This window comes from Delphinus delphis, chromosome 10, assembly GCF_949987515.2.
Source record: "Delphinus delphis chromosome 10, mDelDel1.2, whole genome shotgun sequence".
NCBI classification, from domain to species: domain Eukaryota; kingdom Metazoa; phylum Chordata; class Mammalia; order Artiodactyla; family Delphinidae; genus Delphinus; species Delphinus delphis.
In genome coordinates, this window is record NC_082692.2 from 3368446 (window position 1) to 3390465 (window position 22020).

The following is a 22020-nucleotide window of genomic DNA, read 5'->3' on the forward strand; positions in this document are numbered from 1 at the left end:
CAAAAAAAAACCCCAAAAACAAACAAGAAAGCAAAAAAAAAACAAAAACCAAAAAACCACACATCACTTTATAAGGCACTGGATACATAGATGGTTTTATGCCTGTACAACGGACATTGGTGCAACTCAATGTTATAAGTGACAGTGATATAGTGTATATTCATATAATGAGTGTTTACTACTTACAGTAGGAATCATTCAGCCATCTCTAATTATATTAGAATCAACCTATTCCATTTTTCAGGTGAGAAAACAGGCTTAGGGAGGTTACGTGATTTCCCTAAGGTCACCCCCTAGTAAGGGTTAGGAGCAGGTATTTGTCAGCAACCAAATCACACCCAGGAGCGTAGCTCTGCCCCGCACTGTCCCCTGGGCTCCAGACACCCCAGGGTCCTCTGCCCCACACTGTCCCCTGGGCTCTGCACACCCCAGGGGCCAGGTGCATGTAGCTGGGGAAGGAGCCAGGAGCACCTGCATTTTCACGCCCTCTGCAAACAAGCAGCTGAGAACTAGACTTGATTTTACCTGGAAACAGATGTGAACGTGACGTTGCCTCTTGAATTTAAAAGCGTTTGTACATGTGTTACTCATACGCCGTTACAGGTGTCCTTGCTGTCAAGAGCTCATGAGCCAGAGTCAGTTTTTAGATCTTTTGTTACATAAACTTCTGCTACTCACCGTCTTAAACTCAGGAACCAAGCTCATTTGGAATATGCACCCTCCCTCCTGACTCCAGCCTGGCATCTCACTCCCACTACCCAAACCAAGAACCAAGGCGATTTGGGGGGTGAGGGATAGTTACAAATGCACAAGGGAATTCCCCGGCGCTCCAGTGGCTACGACTCCGCGCTTCCACTACCAAGGGCTGTGGTTCAATCCCTGGGCAGGGAACTAAGATCCCACATGCCACGCAGTGCAGCCACAAAAACCCAGAACAAGAGCACAGAACATACGACCTTTTGGTTTTGCTGTCACTTGTTATCTCTAGTAGGTGCCACTGAGAAACTTACTTCTCAAATTAGCGTTAAGTGGTTTCAATTTTACAGGAGTGTGTATATAACCTGTTCTTAAGAAATACACCTGCGGGTGGAATGCCCCTTTTGTCCCCATCTTGAGAAACGTCACCCAGATTCCCAAAGGGCACCTGCCTGAATATTTGGAAACCCATGCCCTCAGAAATACGAGTTCCAGCCTCGTTCCTACTCACGGCTCCAGTGGGTCCTTCCTTAGAACGGCCTCCAGTTTGCTGGGCTAGACGTCCTCATTTGGGGCATGAGCCACCGGCACACCACGTAACCTTTTCAGATTTCACTGTGAAGCAGACAGTTCACACCTCAGGCCCTTGGTCACCTGGAGTCCACCGCTGGGTGTTTGGGGATGGGGGGGGACCTTTCTAGCGTCTTGCTTGGGGGCTCAGCATTCTCCCTCCTTTTGCTCTGGGGGTGAAGCTCAGATGGTTGAGGGCTGCGCTGATGAGGCTCTGATCCTGACATGGGGACCCGTCTGCCTGCCTCTGAGCCTTTGCCAAAGGCCTGGGCCGGCTGCCTGGTAGCAACTGTTAATCAACAGAAGGATGGAGAGCACAGCTCAAATAGACTGGGGCAAACCCCCCACGGCAGGTCAGCCCATCAGGGACCCTCCCAAGCACTCTCCTAGACCCACACGATTTGGGTAAAATGAAAAAAAGTCCGTTGATTTACACTTTGCTGTAAATTTTTGTTAGGAGCAGTCTGTTAGTTGCGACAGTTACCACTTACTTCCTTTGTTACTAGAAAGCTTTATTACTCTGGAGTTTACAGCACCCTGGAGTGAGAAACTATCATATAAACACAGTTTGGAGGAGAAATGACCTGTAATTCTTATTCAGTCAAAGTGGTTAGCACAGCAGCACCAGCCCTCAGCTGCCCAGGGACTCAGGTGTGCTTCGTTCCATAGCGTTCTCACTCCCATCGCCCATCTCTCAATTTCCAATTTTCCCAGGAAGGAAGAAAGACCATCCCATTACCTGTGAGGAGGACGGAGATGCTGGTCGTGGGCCCTGCAGATTTTAAAGTTCAAGCCACAGGCTCCGGCGACTGCGTGCGTAGTAGCTGGAGGTGCGCGGGAGACGCGGGATTGTGTCTTTCCTACCATGTACGTCCGGCCAGGCCTCGCCTTGGCTCGGACCTTCCTGGAATCCTAACACATAAAAGCGGTGTCGGCAGGTATCGGCAATCATACTGAAGCTCCTGAATCAGCCTCTAGGTGTTGGTCTCTTGTGACCAGGACACTCGCAAGAACCTACAGCTCCTGGAAGGGAGCAGGTTTGGGGAGAAAAGCGTGTACCCAAGTGACTGGAGTGTAACTTGAACCACTTCATCGCAAACTACCCACACCTGTGTTAGGAGGTAATTGACACGCAATAAACGGCACGTTTCAAGTGTACGACTTGATACGTTTTCACACCAGCTTTAGTTTGTTGTTTTTCTTTTAGATTCCACAAATAAGTGAGATCATACAGTATTCGTCTTTCTCTGACATATTTCCCTTAGCATGTACGCCGGGGACATCATCACCTTAATCAAGTGTGACCGTCTCCATCACCGCAAAGTTTCCTCGAGCCTCCGTGTAACCCGCCTTCCTGCCCCTCCCCACCCTACCTCTTCCCCAGAAGCCACCGATGCGCTTTTTATCACAAATAAGATTTGCAACCACGTCTCATACCAGTTCCGAGCCTAGCGGGCAAAAACGTACTTTCTCTTTGCAGGTTGGGCCTTGCGCGGCGTGTTTAAAATTCTCAATTCCCGAAGAGCGACAGAAACAAGAGACAGATGCAGGTAAAAGGCTGGTGCGGGGCCACCTCCCGGGAGTCTCCCCCAGAACAGCCCTACCTGCAGGCCAGCCCGACCAGCCTCTGCCCACGTGGCGGCAACCCTCCCCTCCTTTCCCGGCAGGCTCCCGGCCGGTTCTGGCACCCAAACCACCAACCGCAGCAAGAGGACGTCGGGAGCCGGCCGCTGCAACCTGCCTCTCACTCCTGCATCACTTAGCTGCTAACAGGATGTGCATTCCCTTCTGCCCCGGAGCTTCAATCCCGTCAGCTCTGCCCCTCCGCTTGCTAGACCTTTTCCTCCATCTGCCCCCGTTACTACACCAAGTCTGTCTGGCCCGAGGCGCAGCAAGGCAAGACGCTGAGGCGCCGAGGCCTGCAGCAAAGCGAGGAGTCACTCACACAGCAGCCGGGCGAGGAGACGGCAGGACAAACCTCAGACGCGCCTCCCGAAAGGCTAGCGGCTGGGGTATTTATGGGATGCGGAATAAAGAAGCCCGGGCGGTAGAGGGCGGGGAGCGTGCGGAAAGGTGATTGGAAAAAGCTGCGGAACCGAGGTTCTGCGCAGGCGTAACTAAGCTACAGGCCTCTGCACGTTCAAGAGGTCATCGAGCGGACACTCGCGCATGCCCACCTGGAGGGCCGGTGGTCCCATCCAGCCTTAACCAGCTGAGCTCAAACTAGACACAGGTGACTCCAAGATTCTGGAAAACAACTCAGGCCAACATCTTTTTTTTTTAGGCTACGTGCTGCGTGGAGAACACGCAAGTCTTCAAGCGACCTTGATTAGCAACGGCGGCAGGTGAAATGGGTTTGACTCATCACCCGCGGTTTCACCCCTTTCCCAGTCCACGCGGCCCCTGGAGCTCCAGGTCAGCGTAAACAGATTCTTCTCCACCCTCAATCTGTTTGCACAAGGATGTCTCTGGCTTGGCTCTGTCCCGAGGACATCACGCCTGTTCCCACCGGCGCCCAACGCTTGCAGGATGCAGGTGGGGCCGGGAACGGGTACCGCCTGCCTCTCTCCCTGCTGTACCCAGGCCCATCCCCCTCCAATGCAGGAAGGCTGTCCGGACGTGTGGTGGCCGTGGAAATGGTCCAGCATATGGTTCGTGCCCGGGTTTGGCCTAATGATGAGGAACATAGTGTTTTCCCGCAAAATAAGAAATTACACCTGTGAAAGGCCTAGTTCGCTTCTGACACAAATAAGCATCAGAGCGTTACAGCTCTTTTAGAAGATGTCAAGCAGGTTTCCTGGTCCACACTGGGAAACCCAAGGGGAAAAAAAAAGCATCAGAAAAGTAGGGTTTGACGGCTGTCACCTTCTTAGACGGACAACATTCTGCCTATGGAATGGGTATCTCTCTCAATAAACCTGCTTTCACTTAGAAAAGAAACAAAGTAGGGCTTAATAGGCATGTGCAGATTTTAAAAACTCCTTAGGAGACAGGTAAGGATTTCTTCAACAGGACACAAAAAAGACTAACCCAAAAGGAAAAGATCAATAAAAATTTCTTTTTTCCCCCAGTTTGCTTGAGATATGATTGAGATATGACATTGTATAAGCTTATGGTACAGCGTAATGATTTGATATATGCACGTTATGAAATGATCACCACGTTAACATCCGTCACCACAGTTATTTTTTTCCTTGTGATGAGAACTTTAAAGATCTAGTCTCTCAGCAACTTTCATATATGCAATACAGTATTGCTAACTGTAGTCACCATGCTGCACATTACATCCCCAGGAGTTATTTTATACTGGACACATGCACCTTTTGAATCTCTTTACCCCTTTCTCCTCCCCACACACTACCCACCTCCCTCACCTCTAGCAACCACCAATCTGTTCCTTGTAGCTATGAACTTGGCTTTGCTGTTTTGTTTTTTTTTAGATTCCACGTATAAGAGAGATCATGCAGTATTTGTCTTTCTCTGTCTGACATATTTCACTTAGCATGCCTGCAGGGTCCATCCATGTTGTTACAAATGGCAGGGTTTCCTTCTTTATGACTGAATGATATTCCATTGTATGTTTGTTTGTTTATGACATCTTCCTTACACATTAATTCACTGATGGACACTTAGGTTGTTTCCATGTCTTGGCTATTGTAAATAATGCTGCAATGAACATGGGGGTGCAGATATCTTTTTCAGTTAGTGTTTTTATTTCCTTAAGATAAATACTGAGAAGTAGAATTGCTAGATGATATGGTAGTTCTATTTAAATTTTTTGAGGAACCTCCATACTGTTCTCCATATTGGCTACACCAATTTACATTCCCACCAGCAGTGCGGGAGGGTTCCCTTTTCTCCACACCCTCTCCAGCGCTTGTTATCTCTTGTCTTTTGATAATAGCCATTCTAACAGGTGTGAGGTGATAGTTCATTGTGGTTTTAATTTGCATTTCCTGACAATGAGTGATGTTGAGCACTCTTTCCCCTGTACCTGTTGGAATCTGTATGTTTTCTTTGAAAAAAAATGTCTATTCAGATTCTCTGCCCATTTTTTAAATGAATTATTTGTTCTTCTGCTGTTGAGTTGTATGAGTTCCTTATATATATATTTTTTAATTAATTTATTTTTGGCTGTGTTGGGTCTTCATTGCTATTTGCAGGCTTTCTCTGGTTGTGGTGAGCGGAGGCTACTGTGTTGCAGTGTGTGGGCTTCTCTTTGCAGTGGCTTCTCTTGTTGCGTAGCACAGGCTCTAGGTGCATGGGCTTCAGTAGTTGTGGCACGCAGGCTCAGTAGTTGTGGCTCGTGGGGTCTAGAGCGTAGGTTCAGTAGTTGTGGCGCACGGGCTTAGTTGCTCCCCAGCATGTGGGATCTTCCTGGACCAGGGCTCGAACCCGTGTCCCATGCATTGGCAGGCAGATTCTTAACCACTGTGCCACCAGGGAAGTCCTCCTTATATATTTTGGATATTAGTCCCTTATCAGATGTGTGTTTTGCAGATATTTTCTCCCATTCCATAGGTTGCCTTTTCATTGGTTGATCATTTCTTTTGCTGTGCAGAAGCTTTCCAATTGTAAAATTAGGAATTCTTTTCATCCATAAGAGAGTGAAAAGGTGATTCAGAGGAAGAAGCATATTCATAATATATATAAAACAGACAAAGGACTGGTATCCAGGATATGTAAAGGATTCCTACAAGTTAATAAGAAAAAGGCTGACAACCCAATTGAAAAAAGGGCATAAGAGGCAAACAGCTGGAAACGGATGGTGGTGATGGTTACAGCGTAATATGAATATACTAATACCACTGAACTGTACACTTAGCAGTGACAAACTTGATGTTATGTATATGTTACCACAGTAAAGTAACATAGTCAAGTTAATTAAAGAAAGAAAAGAGCAGGGAATTCACAAAAAAAGAAAGAAATGCAAATGGCCAAGAAATATACAAAAAATGCCCAACCTCACAAGTCATCAGACAAATTTAAACCACAGCCAGAAATCAATGCACACCTACCCGAATGGCTAAAATGAAAAAGACCGTTCATGCCAAGTGCTGGGGAGAATCTGGAGTAACTGAAACGCTCATCCACTGCTGGTGGGAATGTAAAATAGCACCACCACTTTGGAAAACTCTTTGGCAGCATCCAGTGAGGCCGGGCACACCCTCCTACCCAGAAACCCACTCCTGGGCACAGCCCCAACAGGAGTGTGTACGGACTGCCACCAATGACGTGTACTAGGACATCTACAGCAGCGCTCTTTCCAGTAGCCTCAAATGTCCATCGACAGAATGGTGGATGCATACATCATAATATATCTGTAAAAGGGATTCTTACAGTGATGGAAACGGATTAACAACAGCTGTGCATAGCTGATGACTCTCACCAGCATAATGTTGAGCAAAAGAAGCCAGAGTCAGAGGAATGCATGTACTGCATGATTCCATTTAAGGACGTTCAAACCAGGCAACACGAACCTACGGTGTTAGAAGTCAGCAGAGCGATTACCTTAGCGCTCGGAGGTGGGTGCCTGGCGGGAGGGGCTGTGGTAATACTCCATCTCTTGACCTGGGGGCCGGTGATCCAGATATGCTCACTTCGTACAAGACATCAGGCTGTACTCTATCTGTGCTTTTCTGTAGTACATTACACTTCCACTTTTTTTAACTTTATTGTAAAAACCTCCTACTCCTATAGTGCTTCTTACTGATTAAGAAGCACTGTATGTAAAACAAACCCTCGTAATTAGCCTCACTGGCTCTTCATGCACCATATAAAATAATAAAATGCTTTCAGTACACTGGTTCCCAGGTAGTGTTTATACACACACCTTTCAAAGATATACGCTTTCTTCGTGGCTTTAAAACAAACCCAGAGCACTGTGGATTCTGGAATACACGGGTAAAGGGAAGGGTCAGTCTCCAAATCAACAAATTCAACAGTGGGTAAAATTGGGAAATACCAAGCAGAGAAAGGGGGGACATGGTTATATTTTCTTTTAAATCTTTACTTTTACTCATGGAATGAAGGCGTTCATCCAGTTAAAGAGACAGCTGTAAAGCTTGCTAGAGACGATAGGAAAGAGGCTTTGTATCGTGGGAGGGTTCCTTTAGTAGAGCCAGAACTGACCCCATACGGACCCCAGTTCTGAGTTTACCCGTAAGGCCAGCCCTGGGCAGGACAAGGGCAGAATGCAGGCCCGGAGGCTGAGACATCTGCTTTTGCTGGGCCAGCTGGCCTGGTGAGATGTCCTGTTCTATTCTGCTCTGTTCTATGCAGCAACTACTTCTTATCAGGGTCAATGCTAAGCCTTGGGGATCCGAAAATAAATTAGATACGGCTCCTATTCTCAAGGCAGGAAGCTACAGCAACAGATTAGAATACAAGGTGATGATACGAACGCTCTGGACAATGCTTCAAATAGCCCTCCAGTTCCTCATCTGTGACCTGGGGGCAAAGACAGTACCCGCCTCCCAGGGTTGTAAGGATGAAATGAGACCAGTCAGTCAGCCAGGCGCCCAGCACTGAGGAACTGCTCAGTACACGGCTCTGCTGCATGACTGTAACCAGAGCGCCCAGGATGCGATGGAGGCATCAAGACCCAGTCTGGGGGCTTCCCTGGTGGCGCAGTGGTTGAGAGTCCGCCTGCCGATGCAGGGGACACGGGTTCGTGCCCCGGTCCGGGAAGATCCCACATGCCGTGGAGCGGCTGGGCCCGTGAGCCATGGCCGCTGAGCCTGCGCGTCCGGAGCCTGTGCTCCGCAACGGGAGAGGCCGCAACAGTGAGAGGGCTGCGTACCGCAAAAAGAAAAAAAAAAGGATATGACAGAAAAGCAGAAGAGCAGTTGGGACAGACAAGAGAGTCCTAGGACTGTGAGACAGTGCAGGGGGAGCGGGCAGCCCCCAGGGTCCCAGGAGGGGCTGGAGTGTGGAGCTTGGAGCTGAGGCGAAGGGACCTGCAGTGGGGTCTTGGAGGGCCTTGGCACCAAGTTAATGAGCTAGAGTTCCATCCTGTGACAGGGAAACACGGATGGGATTTGTTTTGTTTTGTTTTGCTTTTGCAGTATGCGGCCGGAGGGAGGGAGGAAAAGGTCAGGGCCACAGGGTCACCGTGTGTGGAGCAGGTGGACTGGGTGAGAGCACTCCAGCGGAGAGACTCAGACTCTGAGACAAGGGCCCAGAGGCCCCAGAAACACAGACCGTGGTCACCCTCACTCCCGCCTCTCATGTGACCAAGAGAAAGGCTGGCGCCTGGGAGGCGCACCACAGGACTCCGTCACTGTGATTTAACAGAAATTTTGATTTTGTGCCTGAAAAGATTATCCTCTCCTTAGCCTCAAGATCTTTTCTAAATTAAAAAAAAAAGTTTTCTTTCCGCGTATATGACATTGCCAGAGCCATTAGATTCATTGAGAAGAAAGAAGAAGGGTGGTGGCGGGGGGCTGGGGGAGGAGGGCGTGTGTGCTTTAACGGGGACAGGATTCCAGTTTTGCCAGAAGAAAAAGGTTCTGCACGTGGATGGTGGTGACGTGTGCACAGCAGTGTGGACGTACCTGATGCCACTGAACTGTGCACCTGAAATTGGTTAAGATGGAAAGTTTTATGTTGTGTATTTTACCACAGTGAAAATAAATAAATATTTTAAAAAGACTTCTAGAGTTTGCTTTCCTCCTTGACACGCATATTTGAATATCGGGGACAAAATGTCTCCAGCACTCTTGATTAGCAAAATGTTTCTTAAAATGCACGTGGCAGGGACTTGGTAGCGCTCTGTCTAGGAGGCGCGAGTCACCTAGCCTTCCTGAACCCTGCAGGGAGGGTGAAGGAGTTTGCAGTCAGTGAAGCGGTTCTTTCCAACAAAAAATTCAATTCAGCTGCCATTTACTGGGCACCTGTAATTGCCAGGCATGGGAGGAGGGAGGAGGTTTGTATTATTTGCATTTCTCGTGCTTTGCTTTTTCACAAATGGTACCTTGGCCCCTGGGGGGCAGCTGAGTGTCTGGGAGGCTCCACTTTGGGGTGCTGCCCTGATCTCTGATACAGTCAGGCCCTTCTCCCCCATATCCTCACCTCAGAGGTCCCAGTGCCCTTCAAGCCTGAGGACAAAAGGCACGAACCTACTGGCGGCAGCCGCTGGAATTCCAGAAAACTCTGAATGAAAACAGCAGTTGCAAAATGGAATGGCTTTGCACATAGCGGCTGATTCTTCACAGGTGGTCTTGGGTTTGGGCAGGAAAACTCAGAAATCTGCTGCTCGGGGATCCAAAGGGAGCATCAGAAAACAATGGGGAAGCTCTGCCCCACCCCCTGAAGCCTCAGGGCCCTACTTGGCTGTGACCGAGGAAGCTCCGGCCACAGAGCAGCGAAAGCGCCGGCTGGGGTAGCTCTGGCTTCGGCTGAACTTGGCTGACCGGATCCTGGGCCGGACGGGTGCTTCTGGCTCTGGGGTCCCGAGGAGTCGAGGCTTCCTCTCAGGCACTCCAGAAACGCCTGCATTATTTCTCAGGCAGGTCAGCAGACTGTGGTGAGTGCCAGGTCTCCGACGGAGTGGATTTTGGATGCAAACCAAATATTTAAATGGATGTTTTCCCTCTCTGGCTGGGCCCTCACAGCTGGGCCTGTGCCTTGTTTTTACATGAAATTCAGCCTCCTTTAAATATGCATTTCTTTCCTCCCGAAAGTGCCTGAGGCAGGAAGGTAGCTGCTTTGAAAGGCCCCAGAGAAGGGGGGTGCAGCCCCGACCCCGCGGCTGAAAGCGAGCTCGTGCAGGAACGATTCTTGTCCTGCCGGCTTCGCTTGGGTCTATGCTATTGGTCACACAGGCCTTGGGTTCAGGCCAAGGGGCAACTTGCTGTCTCTAGGGAAGGAGGCGGCAGACAAATCAACCCCCTTCTGCCCCTTTGTCAGTTTCCTAGACTAAAGGACAGCAAGGAGGTGACCACGACCTTCCCCAAGTGCTGGGAAGTCTCCCTCGTGGTGAGAATAGAAACTGCTTCCTCTTGAAAAGCTGCATCTTGTGAAAGAAACTTTTACCCATAAACCTACCTCAGATATTTCAGGTGTTTCAAGTGGCTCCCCTCCCGCCCTCTGCTTTACCTACAGAGGGTGGAGAAACGTGAAGCTGCTTTCCCCACAACCCGTCCTGGCATCTGGGCCTGCACCGCGAGTGTCTGTTCCGGCCAGTTGCTGCCAACACCACGGACAAGTGGCCGATGGAAGTGCATCCCCGGGCAGGTGTGGATTCGTCCACTTCCCTCCCACGAATCCCAGGAGCCCGATGGCCAAAGCCCAGCCCTGGAAGAGCAGGTGGGACTCTCACCTTCTGGGATGGCGTCCAAGAAGGGCCCAGTGGTCCCCTCGCTCCCGCCATCCCGGCTGCTCCCCTATGGCCCCGCTGAGGACTGGAGACCCCTCCCACGACGGGCCTGGCCAGACGACCCTGCGAGGGGCTCTGATCCAGGAGCTCTGATCCCCAACACGCTTTCTCCCCCATCCTCCTGCCCATTGCGCTTCCCTCGGGAGTGGGAAGCGGAGACCTGCGGCCACTGGGTCTCTGCTTCATTTATTGCCAGGGAAGTGGCCCCCGTTTTGTTTTGTTTTTACCCCATCACACGGGCGTGCGTGACTGCACCGTGAGCTAAGGACCAAGCCCCGCGCTCGGCCGCTGCCAGGTTCTGTCTCACTGACGCCGAGGCAGGTTCCTGGGAGTCAGGAAGGCAGCGCGACGTGCCTCCGGTCCCGGTGAGGGCGAGGGCCTGGGGCCTGCGGCCTCGGATGACAGGTAAAGAGAAGCTCAGTCGATGCACAGACTTGCTGAACCGGGACCCCATTCCTGTCTCTACGCGTGGGGGTTGCTGGGAACCAAGTGAGCGAAGCCTGCAGGTAAACCACTGTGATTTTAATCTCCCTCACTGCAGGCACTGGTCAGAACTCGGTCCTTAGATATCACACGTGGACCCGCACGACATACAGAAGAAAAGTCCAGGACACTCAGCAGCCCCAAAACCAAGCCTCTCCCGGCTGGCAGAATTCCACGCTCAGCGGGTTCGCCCTTTAAAACCTGAGGGGCTGTGGGAGGGGAAGGACAGCTGTTGTTCAGTGGGTACAGTTTCCGTTTTGCAAGACGACGACTTCCTGGAGATGTGCTGCCCAGCAATGTGAACGTAACTGAACTGTACACTTAAAAATGGTTAAGAAGGTAGATTTTATGCTGTGTTTTTTTGCCACAATTTTAAATTATTTTTTAAAAATCCGAGGGGCTGCAGCCCAGCTGGTAGACTCAGGGCTGACAGTCACTGCTCCATCTTTCTGTCCTTGTCTGGGGAACCAGAGTTCAGAGTTCGCCTCTCTCAGAAATCCATGGCCCGCCGGGTCTGCATCCAGGTTTTGGAATCACATCCTGGTTTTTTGACTGAGAGCAAGTGAACCACGCAATAGGAGCGTTTAAGAATGACCTCCACCGCTTTCCCTGAAACCACTGCTCACCAAGTGACCACCAGGTGCCTCCCCCTCGGCCCCTCTTAGGACTGAGGTCCACGGCTTTGCCGGCCCCCAAGCCTCAGGGTCCTTCCCCACTACGTTAGTCTGCGTGGACCAAAACAAAGCACCACCAGACGGAGTGGCTCAATCCACAGAATTTACGTGCTCACAGTTCTGGAGCCCAGACGTCCAAGATCAAGGTGTCACAGGGCTGGTTTCTCCGAGGCCTCTCTCCTGGGCTTGTAGACGGCCGTCTCCTGTGTCCTCACAGGGTCTTCCCTCCGTGTATGTCAGTCCTAATTTCCCTTTTTAACGAGGATGCCAGTTCCACTGGCTTTAGGTCCCAGCCACGTGACATCATTTTACCTTAATCACCTCTTTAAAGGCCTAATCTCCAAGCACATTCACCTTCTGAGGTGCAGGTGGTGGTAGTGGAGTTGGTGAGTTAGGACTTCAACATGTGAATTTTGGGAGACGCCATTCGGCCCATAACGACCACCTCCCTCCAGCGACCTCCTGACACCCCCGACCGTGGCTTCCTTTTCACTGACCTTGAACCCCACGGGACACCTCTGAACTTTAGGAAGACTTCCAGAGGCAACCTGATGGGATTTTGAGGTGCCCATTCCTGACCAGCCCAGGACACCCAGATGAAGGGCACTTACCCAGCACTTCCCTTCCAAATAAAGTCTCAAAAGCCACCAATAATTCTTCTGCTCAGAAGTCTTGGAGGGCCAGGCATTTCCATCTGGGGTGATGAAAGAGTTCGCGGATCAGTGGTGGTGGTCACACAACAGTGCCCGTGTACGTAATGCCCTGAGCTGGATGCCTATCACTGGTTAAGCTGGTACATTTTATGCTGCGTGTGTATATATATATATATATATATATATATATGTATATTTTTGCTGTACGCGGGCCTCTCACTGTGGTGGCCTCTCCCGTTGCGGAGCACAGGCTCCGGACGCGCTGGCTCAGCGGCCATGGCTCACGGGCCCAGCCGCTCCGCGGCATGTGGGATCTTCCTGGACCAGGGCACGAACCCGTGTCCCCTGCATCAGCAGGCGGACTCTCAACTACTGCGCCACCAGGGAAGCCCTATGCTGCGTATATTTTATGTGTAGTTGTTCTTTTTTCAAATTTTTTTGGCCGCACTACACGGCATGTGGGATTTTAGTTCCCCGACCAGGGACTGCACCCTCGCCCCCTGCAGTGGAAGCGCGGAGTCTTAACCACTGGACCGCCAGGGAAGTCCCTTTTTATATGTTGTTTTTAAAAACAGAGATGCAGAAGGGTTAAGACCAGGCCCACGAGTCTAACACATCAGCAAGAAATTAGCCAAAGGCTACAGACGTTTGCTGCCATGAGCTTCCTCCTCAACTTAACTGCGATTCACTTTTAAAAGATCTTTACTCCTCCCCGCAGCCTTCAGGCGGCCTGTGCTGTTGATTCCTCAGCTCCCCAGTGTGTGTTCAGCACGGGTGGGGGGGGCGGGGGGGGACACAACAAGGAGCGCGGCTCTGGGGCCCAGCAGACACTCTGACCAGATCTGCTGAGAACCAGGTGTGCGACCTGGGCCAGGTGACTGCACCTCCTCACCTGTAAAGCAGAGACAATAACACCTCTTGCTAGGGTTCTGTGATTATTACACAAGCTATCAAGTGTGTTAATAAGTTAACTCTCACTAGACTCTCACTAAATTAATAAATGAATTAGCCAACTACCGATCAGTTTAACAGCCTAAACATCACTGCTCAAAATTTCAGAACTTATATGCGAAGGGCTGTAAACGCAACATGAAATGCTAATTGGTGAGCTTTGCTATTAGCCTGAAGGGGAAAGAAGGATGCTTTTCAGGCAGAATAATAATAATAATAATATCCCGTCATGCCTGTAGTCCAGCTGTTACTGATGACCCCCACCCCAGTGAACCCCAGCTCTCAGGATCCATGTCCTTGTAAAGCTTCCCACGTTGACCCAGGGCTAGGCCACGAGACCAACTTTGGCCCATGGGCCGTGAGCAAGTGAAGTTTTCCTAAGCACTTTCACAATGGGGCTTGTCTTCTTGGAACGTTCCTTCTTAAAGCCCAGCCACCTTGCTGTGAGGAAACCCAAGCAGCCACATGAGAGGTCCATGTAGGAGAGAACTGAGGTGTCCAGCTAAGAGCGCCAGTTGGCCTCCAGCACCGACAGCCGGCCACGGGAGTGAGCCCATGTTGGACCTTCCAGCCAACTCACCATCAGGGGAGACAAGACCTCCTGGTCAACTGGCAGTGTCATGAGAAATAATAAATTACTGTTGTTATAAGCCACTAGGTCTGGGGGAGATTTGTGACCTCACGATGGATAACTGAAGCAGTTCCCTTGTGTCCTCCCAAATCTCAAACATGAATAAGGGAGTTTGTTTAAAATCTCCAGCTACACAAACGCAATTCGCACTTTTGATTTCACTGCTTACGTAGCTACCTGGCCTCGGGAAGATTTCTCTAGCCTTATCAGCAGAATGTGAGTAACACCTGCTGTAAGAGTCTTTAGTGGGCCAGACATAGAAAACAAACTATGGTTACCAAAGGGGAAAGGGCGGAGGGATAAATTAGGAGTTTGGGATTAACATATACACACTACTGTATATAAAATAGGTAACCAGCAAGGACCTACGGTACAGCACAGGGAACTATATTCAATTTTTTGTAATAACCGACAAGGGGAAAGAATCTGAAAAATAGATATATATGTATAACTGAATCACTGTGCTGTACACCTGAAACTAACACAACATTGTAAATCCACTATACTTCAATTTTTAAAAAAGCCTTTAGCGGGCATTTGCTGATGGAACGCATACAGAATGCTTAGCCTGCCTGAACACACAATTAGTGTTTAGTGAATGTCGGCTATTATTATGAAATCAAATATACCGGCTGGTACTTTTATTCTGAGAACTTCAGAATGGATTCAAAATGAAACAGGGGCAAAGTTTACCAGCTGAGACACAGAGACAAGTTGGGGAAGCTCAGCAGGCGTTATATGCCCACAACTCTCCCTCAGGAACAAAGACACTGAGGCCCGTTAGAGGCTAAAAGAAACATGACAAATTCCGGCTGCTTGTGAAGCCGAAAGATTGCCCTACATTCTCTCCAGTCTTATCTGGGTCCCTCACCCAGAAGACTGTCAGGCACTTTGGCCTAAAAGCCGAGAGACTCACTAAGATTTACAGAACGTGATACCTGGAGGCTGGCAATTGTGATCTGAAATAAGACCCAGATGTGAGCGCTTCATCAGTAAAAGGAAAGGGCTCCAACTTTCCTCATTAGTTGAGGGAAACAAAGAAAGTCTCCAGGAATAGTACCTTTCTCTGTGCCTGTTGTTTTCTCAGAAAGAGCTCACAGATGCTAAGACTGATAGCTCCGATTTCCAGACCCCGAATTTCTGACCATTTATACCTTCTCACTGAGGCCGTACCTGCTAACGGGGCTCAGGTGATGGTGACGGATTTCGACAGCTTCTCGCACTCAGCCAGCTGATACAGATAGTTAAAGAGAAAGAAGGAAATCCAGTCCCACCCCAAGTCCAACCACTTTTCCCCACGAGTCTTCCCCGTCCTAAACTAAGGAGAGTCACTCCATTGCAGTAATGCACCAGCCGCTGTTCACAGATGGGGCGTGGGCTATATTTATGAAAATGGTTATTTCTATAAAGCAGTGCATTCTCCTGAGAAGAGTTTACCTTTCATCACTGGAGGAAAATGGTTCGTAGCAAGATCTTTTCAAAGACGGCTGGTGTCCTGCCAGGCAGTGGCTTCACAAACTGGTCAGCTGGGGCCCAGCAGGTGAGGGGGTGAAGGAGTGTAGCCCCAAGCCCAGGAGGTCCCCTGCAGGCTTTCCTCCCCGGAAGGTCCCAGCTATCTTCAGGGTGCTCATCCAACTCCATCAGCTGTCATAGTTACCATGTCAGCTTGAGCCGAGAGCTGGTCCAGGCAGAGACCGTTGTCCTCCTGAAGTGTCTCTTCCTCAAAAGGAGAAATCTGTCATCACTCTGTCCTGCTCTCACAGCCCCCATTGTCGCCGCGTCCAAGATACGGAGAGATGAGCTGCTGAGGCGAGAAAGAGAGACTTCATCTGGAAAGTCAGCAGACTGAGAAGGTGGTGGCCGTGTGCCCCAAAGACCCATCTTCCCTGAGTTAGAACACAGGCTTCTTTTATACTAAAAGGGGGACGGAGCAAAGCCAAGCATTTCCTGGCTCCCATCAGCCTCCAGAGGGGGGGTGTTCATTTCTTCCTCCCTGCAGTCCTTCACAGGTGGGCCTGGTCAGGATGTTTCCTGTGAGCTAAACAAAGGTACGTTAGCTTAATGCTCATGACCTGGGAGGCAGGGTTCCCAGAGATGGGCCATGATGCATAATCTAAGCTTATAGGCAGCAACCCCTTTGGTGATTAACTTGTAGCAAAAGCAACAGAATACAAAGGGTAAAGAAACAGACCCAATATGGAGTCAGATTTGTTCTTCCCTGTTCAGCACCAGTAACCACTGAGTGGAAACCAGGGGCTCCACAAACATGACAACAGACCAAAGTAACTCACGATGGAGTGTGACGTGCCAACTTGACTGCATCATGGGGTATCCAGATATTATGGCTAAACGTGATTTCTGGGGGTGTCTGGGAAGGGGTTTCTGGATGAGATTAGCATTTGAATCAGCAGACTCAGCAGAGCAGATTAACCTCCTCAGTGTGGGTGGGCCTCCTCCGCTCCTTGAGGGCCTGCACAGAACAAAAAGGCCGAGAAAGGAACAATTCTACTCTCTCTGCCTGACCGCTGACCTAGGACATGTGTCTTCTGCCCTTGGATGGGACTCACACCATTGGCTCTCCTGGTCCCCAGGGCTTCCGACTTGGACGGAACGACACCAGCGGTTCTCCTGGGTCTACGGCTCACGGAGGGCAGCTGTAGCAGGACTTCTTCTCCTCCACCACTGCATGAGCCAATTCATCATGATAAATGCAGATGGTGCCCCCGGGGTTCCACTTAGCATTTTTCAACTTTACGATGGTGTGAAAGTGATACACATTCAGTAGAAACCTTGATCTTTTCCAGGGCTAGCGATGTGCACACGGTAAGATGTTCTCTTGTGATGCTGGGCTGCTCCCAGGCGGCCACGCCACCACCAGGATGAACAACTGATACACGGACAACCATCCTCTGCCCAGACACTCTGTTTCACTTTCAGTACAGAATTTAATAAATTACATGAGATATTCAACACTGTATTATACAGTAGGCTTTGTGTTAGATAATTTTGCCTGACTGTAGGCTAATGTCAGTGCCCTGAGCATGTTTAAGGTAGGCTAGGCTAAGCTATGATGCTTGGCAGGTCAGGTGTATGAAATGCATCTTCGACTTAAAATAATTTCAAATTGTAATGGGTTTATCAGGATGTAACAGTATCATAAGTCAAGGAAGAGCTGTATTTACAATATCTATTAATATGTATATACACAATATATTATATATAATATACAACATAATTATCTTCATTATATATAATCAATATGCAAATATTTATATTATATAATAAATACTATATATGACTATGTATTCATATATTTAAGATTGATATAAATACTGTGTGTGTGTGTGTGTGTGTGTATATATATATATATCTCCTATTAGTTCTGTCTCTGGAGAATCCAGGGAGCTTTGTGGTGAAAATGGCACATGGGTTTCGAGACAACATACCAGAAGGAGGAAAAGAACTCTAACCTTGGGCAACAGGAAGACAAGACAAATATTTCTTCAATTATAAGAGATGAAAATAATCATCTTCGATCTCTGGTCATTTCTTTAGAAATGTGTGGGTCACACTTGGCTTCCTGCCAAGTCATTTAGTTTGATTTATTAAGATGAATATAGCAGTAACTTTGCACCCAAGGAATAGAACTTTTCCCCTAATCTGGATTCTGAAGAATATGCTTGCAGTGGTCTTTCTGGTCCCCAAGTCCCAGTAAATTACACACAAAGAATTTGAGCACAATCTTAGCTCCTTAAAAGGGAGGGTTCTGGCATAGCTTTTTTGGTCGGTTGCTGTGTTACCGTTTCCCCTGCTTCAAACTTAAGAAAACTGCCTTGGTAATTTGTAGGTCTTTCTTTTTTTCCAGAAACCTCTTGACACTTGTTCCCTAAAGATCTACAAGTCTGTTTTCCTATTCACATAAATTCCTCAACTCAGTCTTCTACAACCCCTCTTGTATACCAGATTTTTATTTTTTAATTTTATATGGAAAATAGTTGAACATGGTATTAACCGGAATATATAGTTTGAAAAAAAGCTAGTCAACCCCGGATTACTCCAAAGGATTAACAGCAATAAATCTTATTTCCAACGTCAACTGGCACCTCCTCAATTAAGTCCCTTATTATGAAACTTCTTCGCAGTTGGCAGGCGCCCTTACAGATCACAAGGGGGACACACTGAAAAACACCTCCTGACTTCCTACTTGGGCTGGGTTTACATCATGCTGAGGGACAAAGAATGGGGCGGCTGGAGGCTTTTGGTGCTGTGTTGTCAAGTTCCAAGACAGCCCTGGAGGCTACTCTAGGTCCTTTGCAGTTCTACAAAAATTTTAGAATCAGCTTGTCAACTTATGTACACACACAGAAAGTAGCCTGCTGGGACTATATTGAATCTACATTGAATCTGTATTTTGGAATGACATCTCTTTTTCTTTTTTTATAAATTTATTTATTTTATTTTACTTTTATTTTTGGCTGTGTTGGGTCTTTGTTGCTGCACGCAGGCTTTCTCTAGTTGTGGCGAGCGAGGGCTACTCTTCTTTGTGGTGTGCGGGCTTCTCATCGCGATGGCTTCTCTTGTTGCAGAGCATGGGCTATAGGTGCGTGGGCTTCAGTAGTTGTGGCACATGGGCTCATTAGTTGTGGCTCGCGGGCTCTAGAGCACAGGCTCAGTAGTTGCGGCACACAGGCTCTAGAGTGCAGGCTCAGTAGTTGTGGTGCATGGGCTTAGTTGCTCTGCGGCATGTGGGATCTTCCTGGACCAGGGCTCGAACCCGTGTCCCCTGCATTGGCAGGCAGATTCTTAACCCCTGCCTCACCAGGGAAGTCCTGAAATGACATCTTAACAATACTGAGTCTTCTGACCCATGAACAAAGTATATACCCCAAGTTATTTAGGTCTTCTTTAATTGATCATAGCAATATTTAACAGTTTTCAGTGTATGTCTTTCACATTTTTTGTCATTTATTCCTAACTACCTAGTATTTTTATGCTATTGTAAATGATTTTTAATTTCCCTTTCTAATTGTTCATATAGAAATATAATTGATTTTTGTACACTGCTTTGTATCCTGCAACCTTGATAAACTCACTTATTAGTTCTAATATCTTGTTTATAGATTCCACTGAATCTTCTACATAGATGATCATGTCATCTGTGAAAAAAGGACAATCTTATTTTTTTCTTTCCTATCTGGATGTTCTGTTTCTTGCCTGACTGCAGTCTAGAATCTCCAGTACAACGATGAGCAGAGATATCCCTGATTTCTTCCTGATGTTAGGAGAAAAGTATTCAGCCCTTCACAATTAAGTCTGATGTTAGCTGTAGGGCTTTTGCAGATGTCTTTTAATCAGATTGGGGAAGTCCCCTTTATTCCCAGTTTGCCAGAGTTTTTAACAGGACTAGATGGTGGATTGTGTTAAATACGTTTCTAGTATTGATTGAAATGATTATGTGAATGTTAAATCAATCCTGCAATCCCAGGATAAATCCCATGGCCATATTACCTTTTTACCATATCGTAGGTTTCAATTTACTAAAACTTTTGCTAGTTTTTGCACTTATGTTCATGAGGAATGTTTGTTTTGCAGTGTTTTCTTTCCTTGCAATGTATTTGCCCAGCCAGGATGCCTCGGTAATTTTGCTACCAGGGTAATGCTGACCCCATAGAATGAGTGGCAGTATTTGTGTAGAACTGGTATTATTTCTTCAAATGTTCGGTAAAACTCACGACTGAAGCCATCCCATTGGGGTTATAGGAAGGTTTTACCTGTTTCTTCTTGAGTGAGCTCTGGTAATTTGTGTCTTTCAAGGAATTTGTCAATTTCACCTACGTTCTTGAATTTATTGGTATAAAGGTGTTCCTATTATTTTAACATCTGTGGGATCTTCAGTCACGTTACCTCTCCCATTCCTTGTATCGGTAATTGGTCTCTTTTTTTTCCCCTCACCAATCTGGCTGGAGATTTATCAATTTTATTGATTCTCCCAAAGAACAAGCTTTTGGATTAATTTTTCTCTATTTTATTTCATTGGTTACCACTTTGATCTTTATTATTCCTTTTCTTCTGCTGACTTTGGATTTAATTTGCTCTTCTTTTACTGTTTCTTAAAGTGGAAACTGAGGTCACTGATTTGAGACCTGTTTTCCTTTCTTCCTTTCCTTGCAGCATTTAATGCTGCAAGTTTCCCTCTAAGTACTGCTTTAGCAAGAACCCACAAATTCTAGTTTTTTTAAAAGTCATTTCAAATTACTTTCTAATTTCTCTTTAGATTTGTTCTTTGACTTGTGAGTTATTTTGTTTCCAAATACTTGGGGATTTTCAAGGATGTTTCTGATTTCTAATTTAATTCCATGTGACCAAATAAATTATTTAGCTTTTGAGAATTCTTATTCTGCAGCTCATTGAAACATTTTAAAAAATGGTTCTTGATAGGTATTCCAGAAATTTAAGTAGTTTTCAGTTGGTCCTTATCAGCCATATTGCTGGGAGAAAAAAAATTCTTTCAACTTTGTTTTTTACTTTTATTTTTTGGCCACGCTGTGTGGCATGTGGGATCTTAGTTCCCCAACCAGGGATCGAACCCACGCCCCCCTGCGGTGGAAGCACGAGTTCTAACCACTATACTGCCAGGCAAGTCACTTTTTTTTTTAAATTGAAGTATAGTTGATTTATGATGTCATGTCAGTTTCAGGTGTACAGCACAGTGATTCGGTTTTACATATATACACACACACACACACATATGTTTTTCAGATTCTTTTCCCTTATAAGGTTACTGCAAAATTCAACTTGTTCTTTATGCATATACAGCATCCAAATATCCCTCCTGACCCAGAAGCAGGAGAGTGAGCACACACTCAGCACACACTCAGGAACCAGCTGATCTGAGATCAAGTCTTGAATCCACAAGCAGGTGACTTCAGTAGCTTATGTACACTCTGTTCCCTCACAGGACTGATGTGAGAATTAAATGAGGTAATAGATGAACAGCACTAATGCAGGAACTGGCTCTGGTAAGTATGATGTTAAGGATTTCTTGTTATTATGATGTGAGAAATACACAATCACAGCACACATCTTACCCAGTGGTCCCATAACCCCCAGTCCCTGGCCATCGTGGCCCAAGTTACGACGCAGTAGCCCACGCCCTGGGCTCATAGTGACAGGGAGAAATCAACTATGAGCTTCCACCTGACGGCAAGCCTGTCACAGGATGGGCCCGAGTCCAGGGCAGATGCTAACAGATGCCGATCTGAGAAATGTCCTTATCACCCAAGTCTGAGTGAACACACAGTCCTTACACTGCCGAGAAATACGGAAAACGAGCATAAACGTAAACAAACACGACTTTAAACTCTGTGCTTGTCATGGTGGACAGTCATCATTTGCCCCAACAGCCAACTGAAGCCAGTAGTCCCGATTACTAAAAACCACAAAGTTGTATAAATGTTCTCCTCCTTTTCGAAAACCGTGTTCGTTCTCTCTCCAGGAAACAGGGCTGTCTGCAAAGCCTTGAACCGACAACGTCACCCACGGGGCCAACTTTGGTTCGTCAAAGTAGCGACTGAAAAAGACAGACACTTCTTAACAAACAGGAAGAGTTAGGAACGGTCCCATTTTTTTTTTTTTTTTTTTTACTTATTCAGGATAAGCGGTATTTCTGATGCTCCCATGAAGCTTTGACCTTAGCTTTCATTTATAAAAATTAGGAGACAAATTAAATTCCTGGTGCTATACTGTGAATTCAGTAAAGGTTCACCAACATGCAGCGCACACAACAAACTTCAGCGGTTCCTAAGAGCATATAAGATTGAAAGAACAAAAAATTCCCCACCAAGTGTGTAAGAATCGTTTCCCTCCCCTGAACAGTGCTGCTTTCAGAGGCTCTGTAAACTGAAACACTGCAGAATAATTTATCGAATTTCTTTTTTAAAATCCATCCAATTTTTAAAACTTCAACCTTCTTACTGAGGAAAA

General features: G+C 47.4%; 1 protein-coding gene and 1 non-coding gene across 5 annotated transcripts in view; one reads left to right on the plus strand and one right to left on the minus strand.

The window, feature by feature from the left end:
* Positions 1-4024: 4024 nt before the first annotated feature.
* On the plus strand, positions 4025-4086 carry LOC132432987 (U7 small nuclear RNA). The gene has a single exon (XR_009521041.1). It is a non-coding gene; the product is annotated as a U7 small nuclear RNA (small nuclear RNA).
* Positions 4087-20669: 16583 nt separating this feature from the next.
* The window catches only part of RPP40 (ribonuclease P/MRP subunit p40), a 47633-nt gene continuing 46282 nt past the window's right edge, over positions 20670-22020 (minus strand). For all 4 annotated transcript variants that reach the window (XM_060023700.2, XM_060023699.2, XM_060023698.2 and 1 more), the window contains exon 11: positions 20670-21607. In XM_060023700.2, coding sequence (XP_059879683.1) covers positions 21409-21607 — 199 coding nt within the window. In that variant the 3' untranslated portion in view covers positions 20670-21408. The remainder of the gene's footprint in view (positions 21608-22020) is intronic.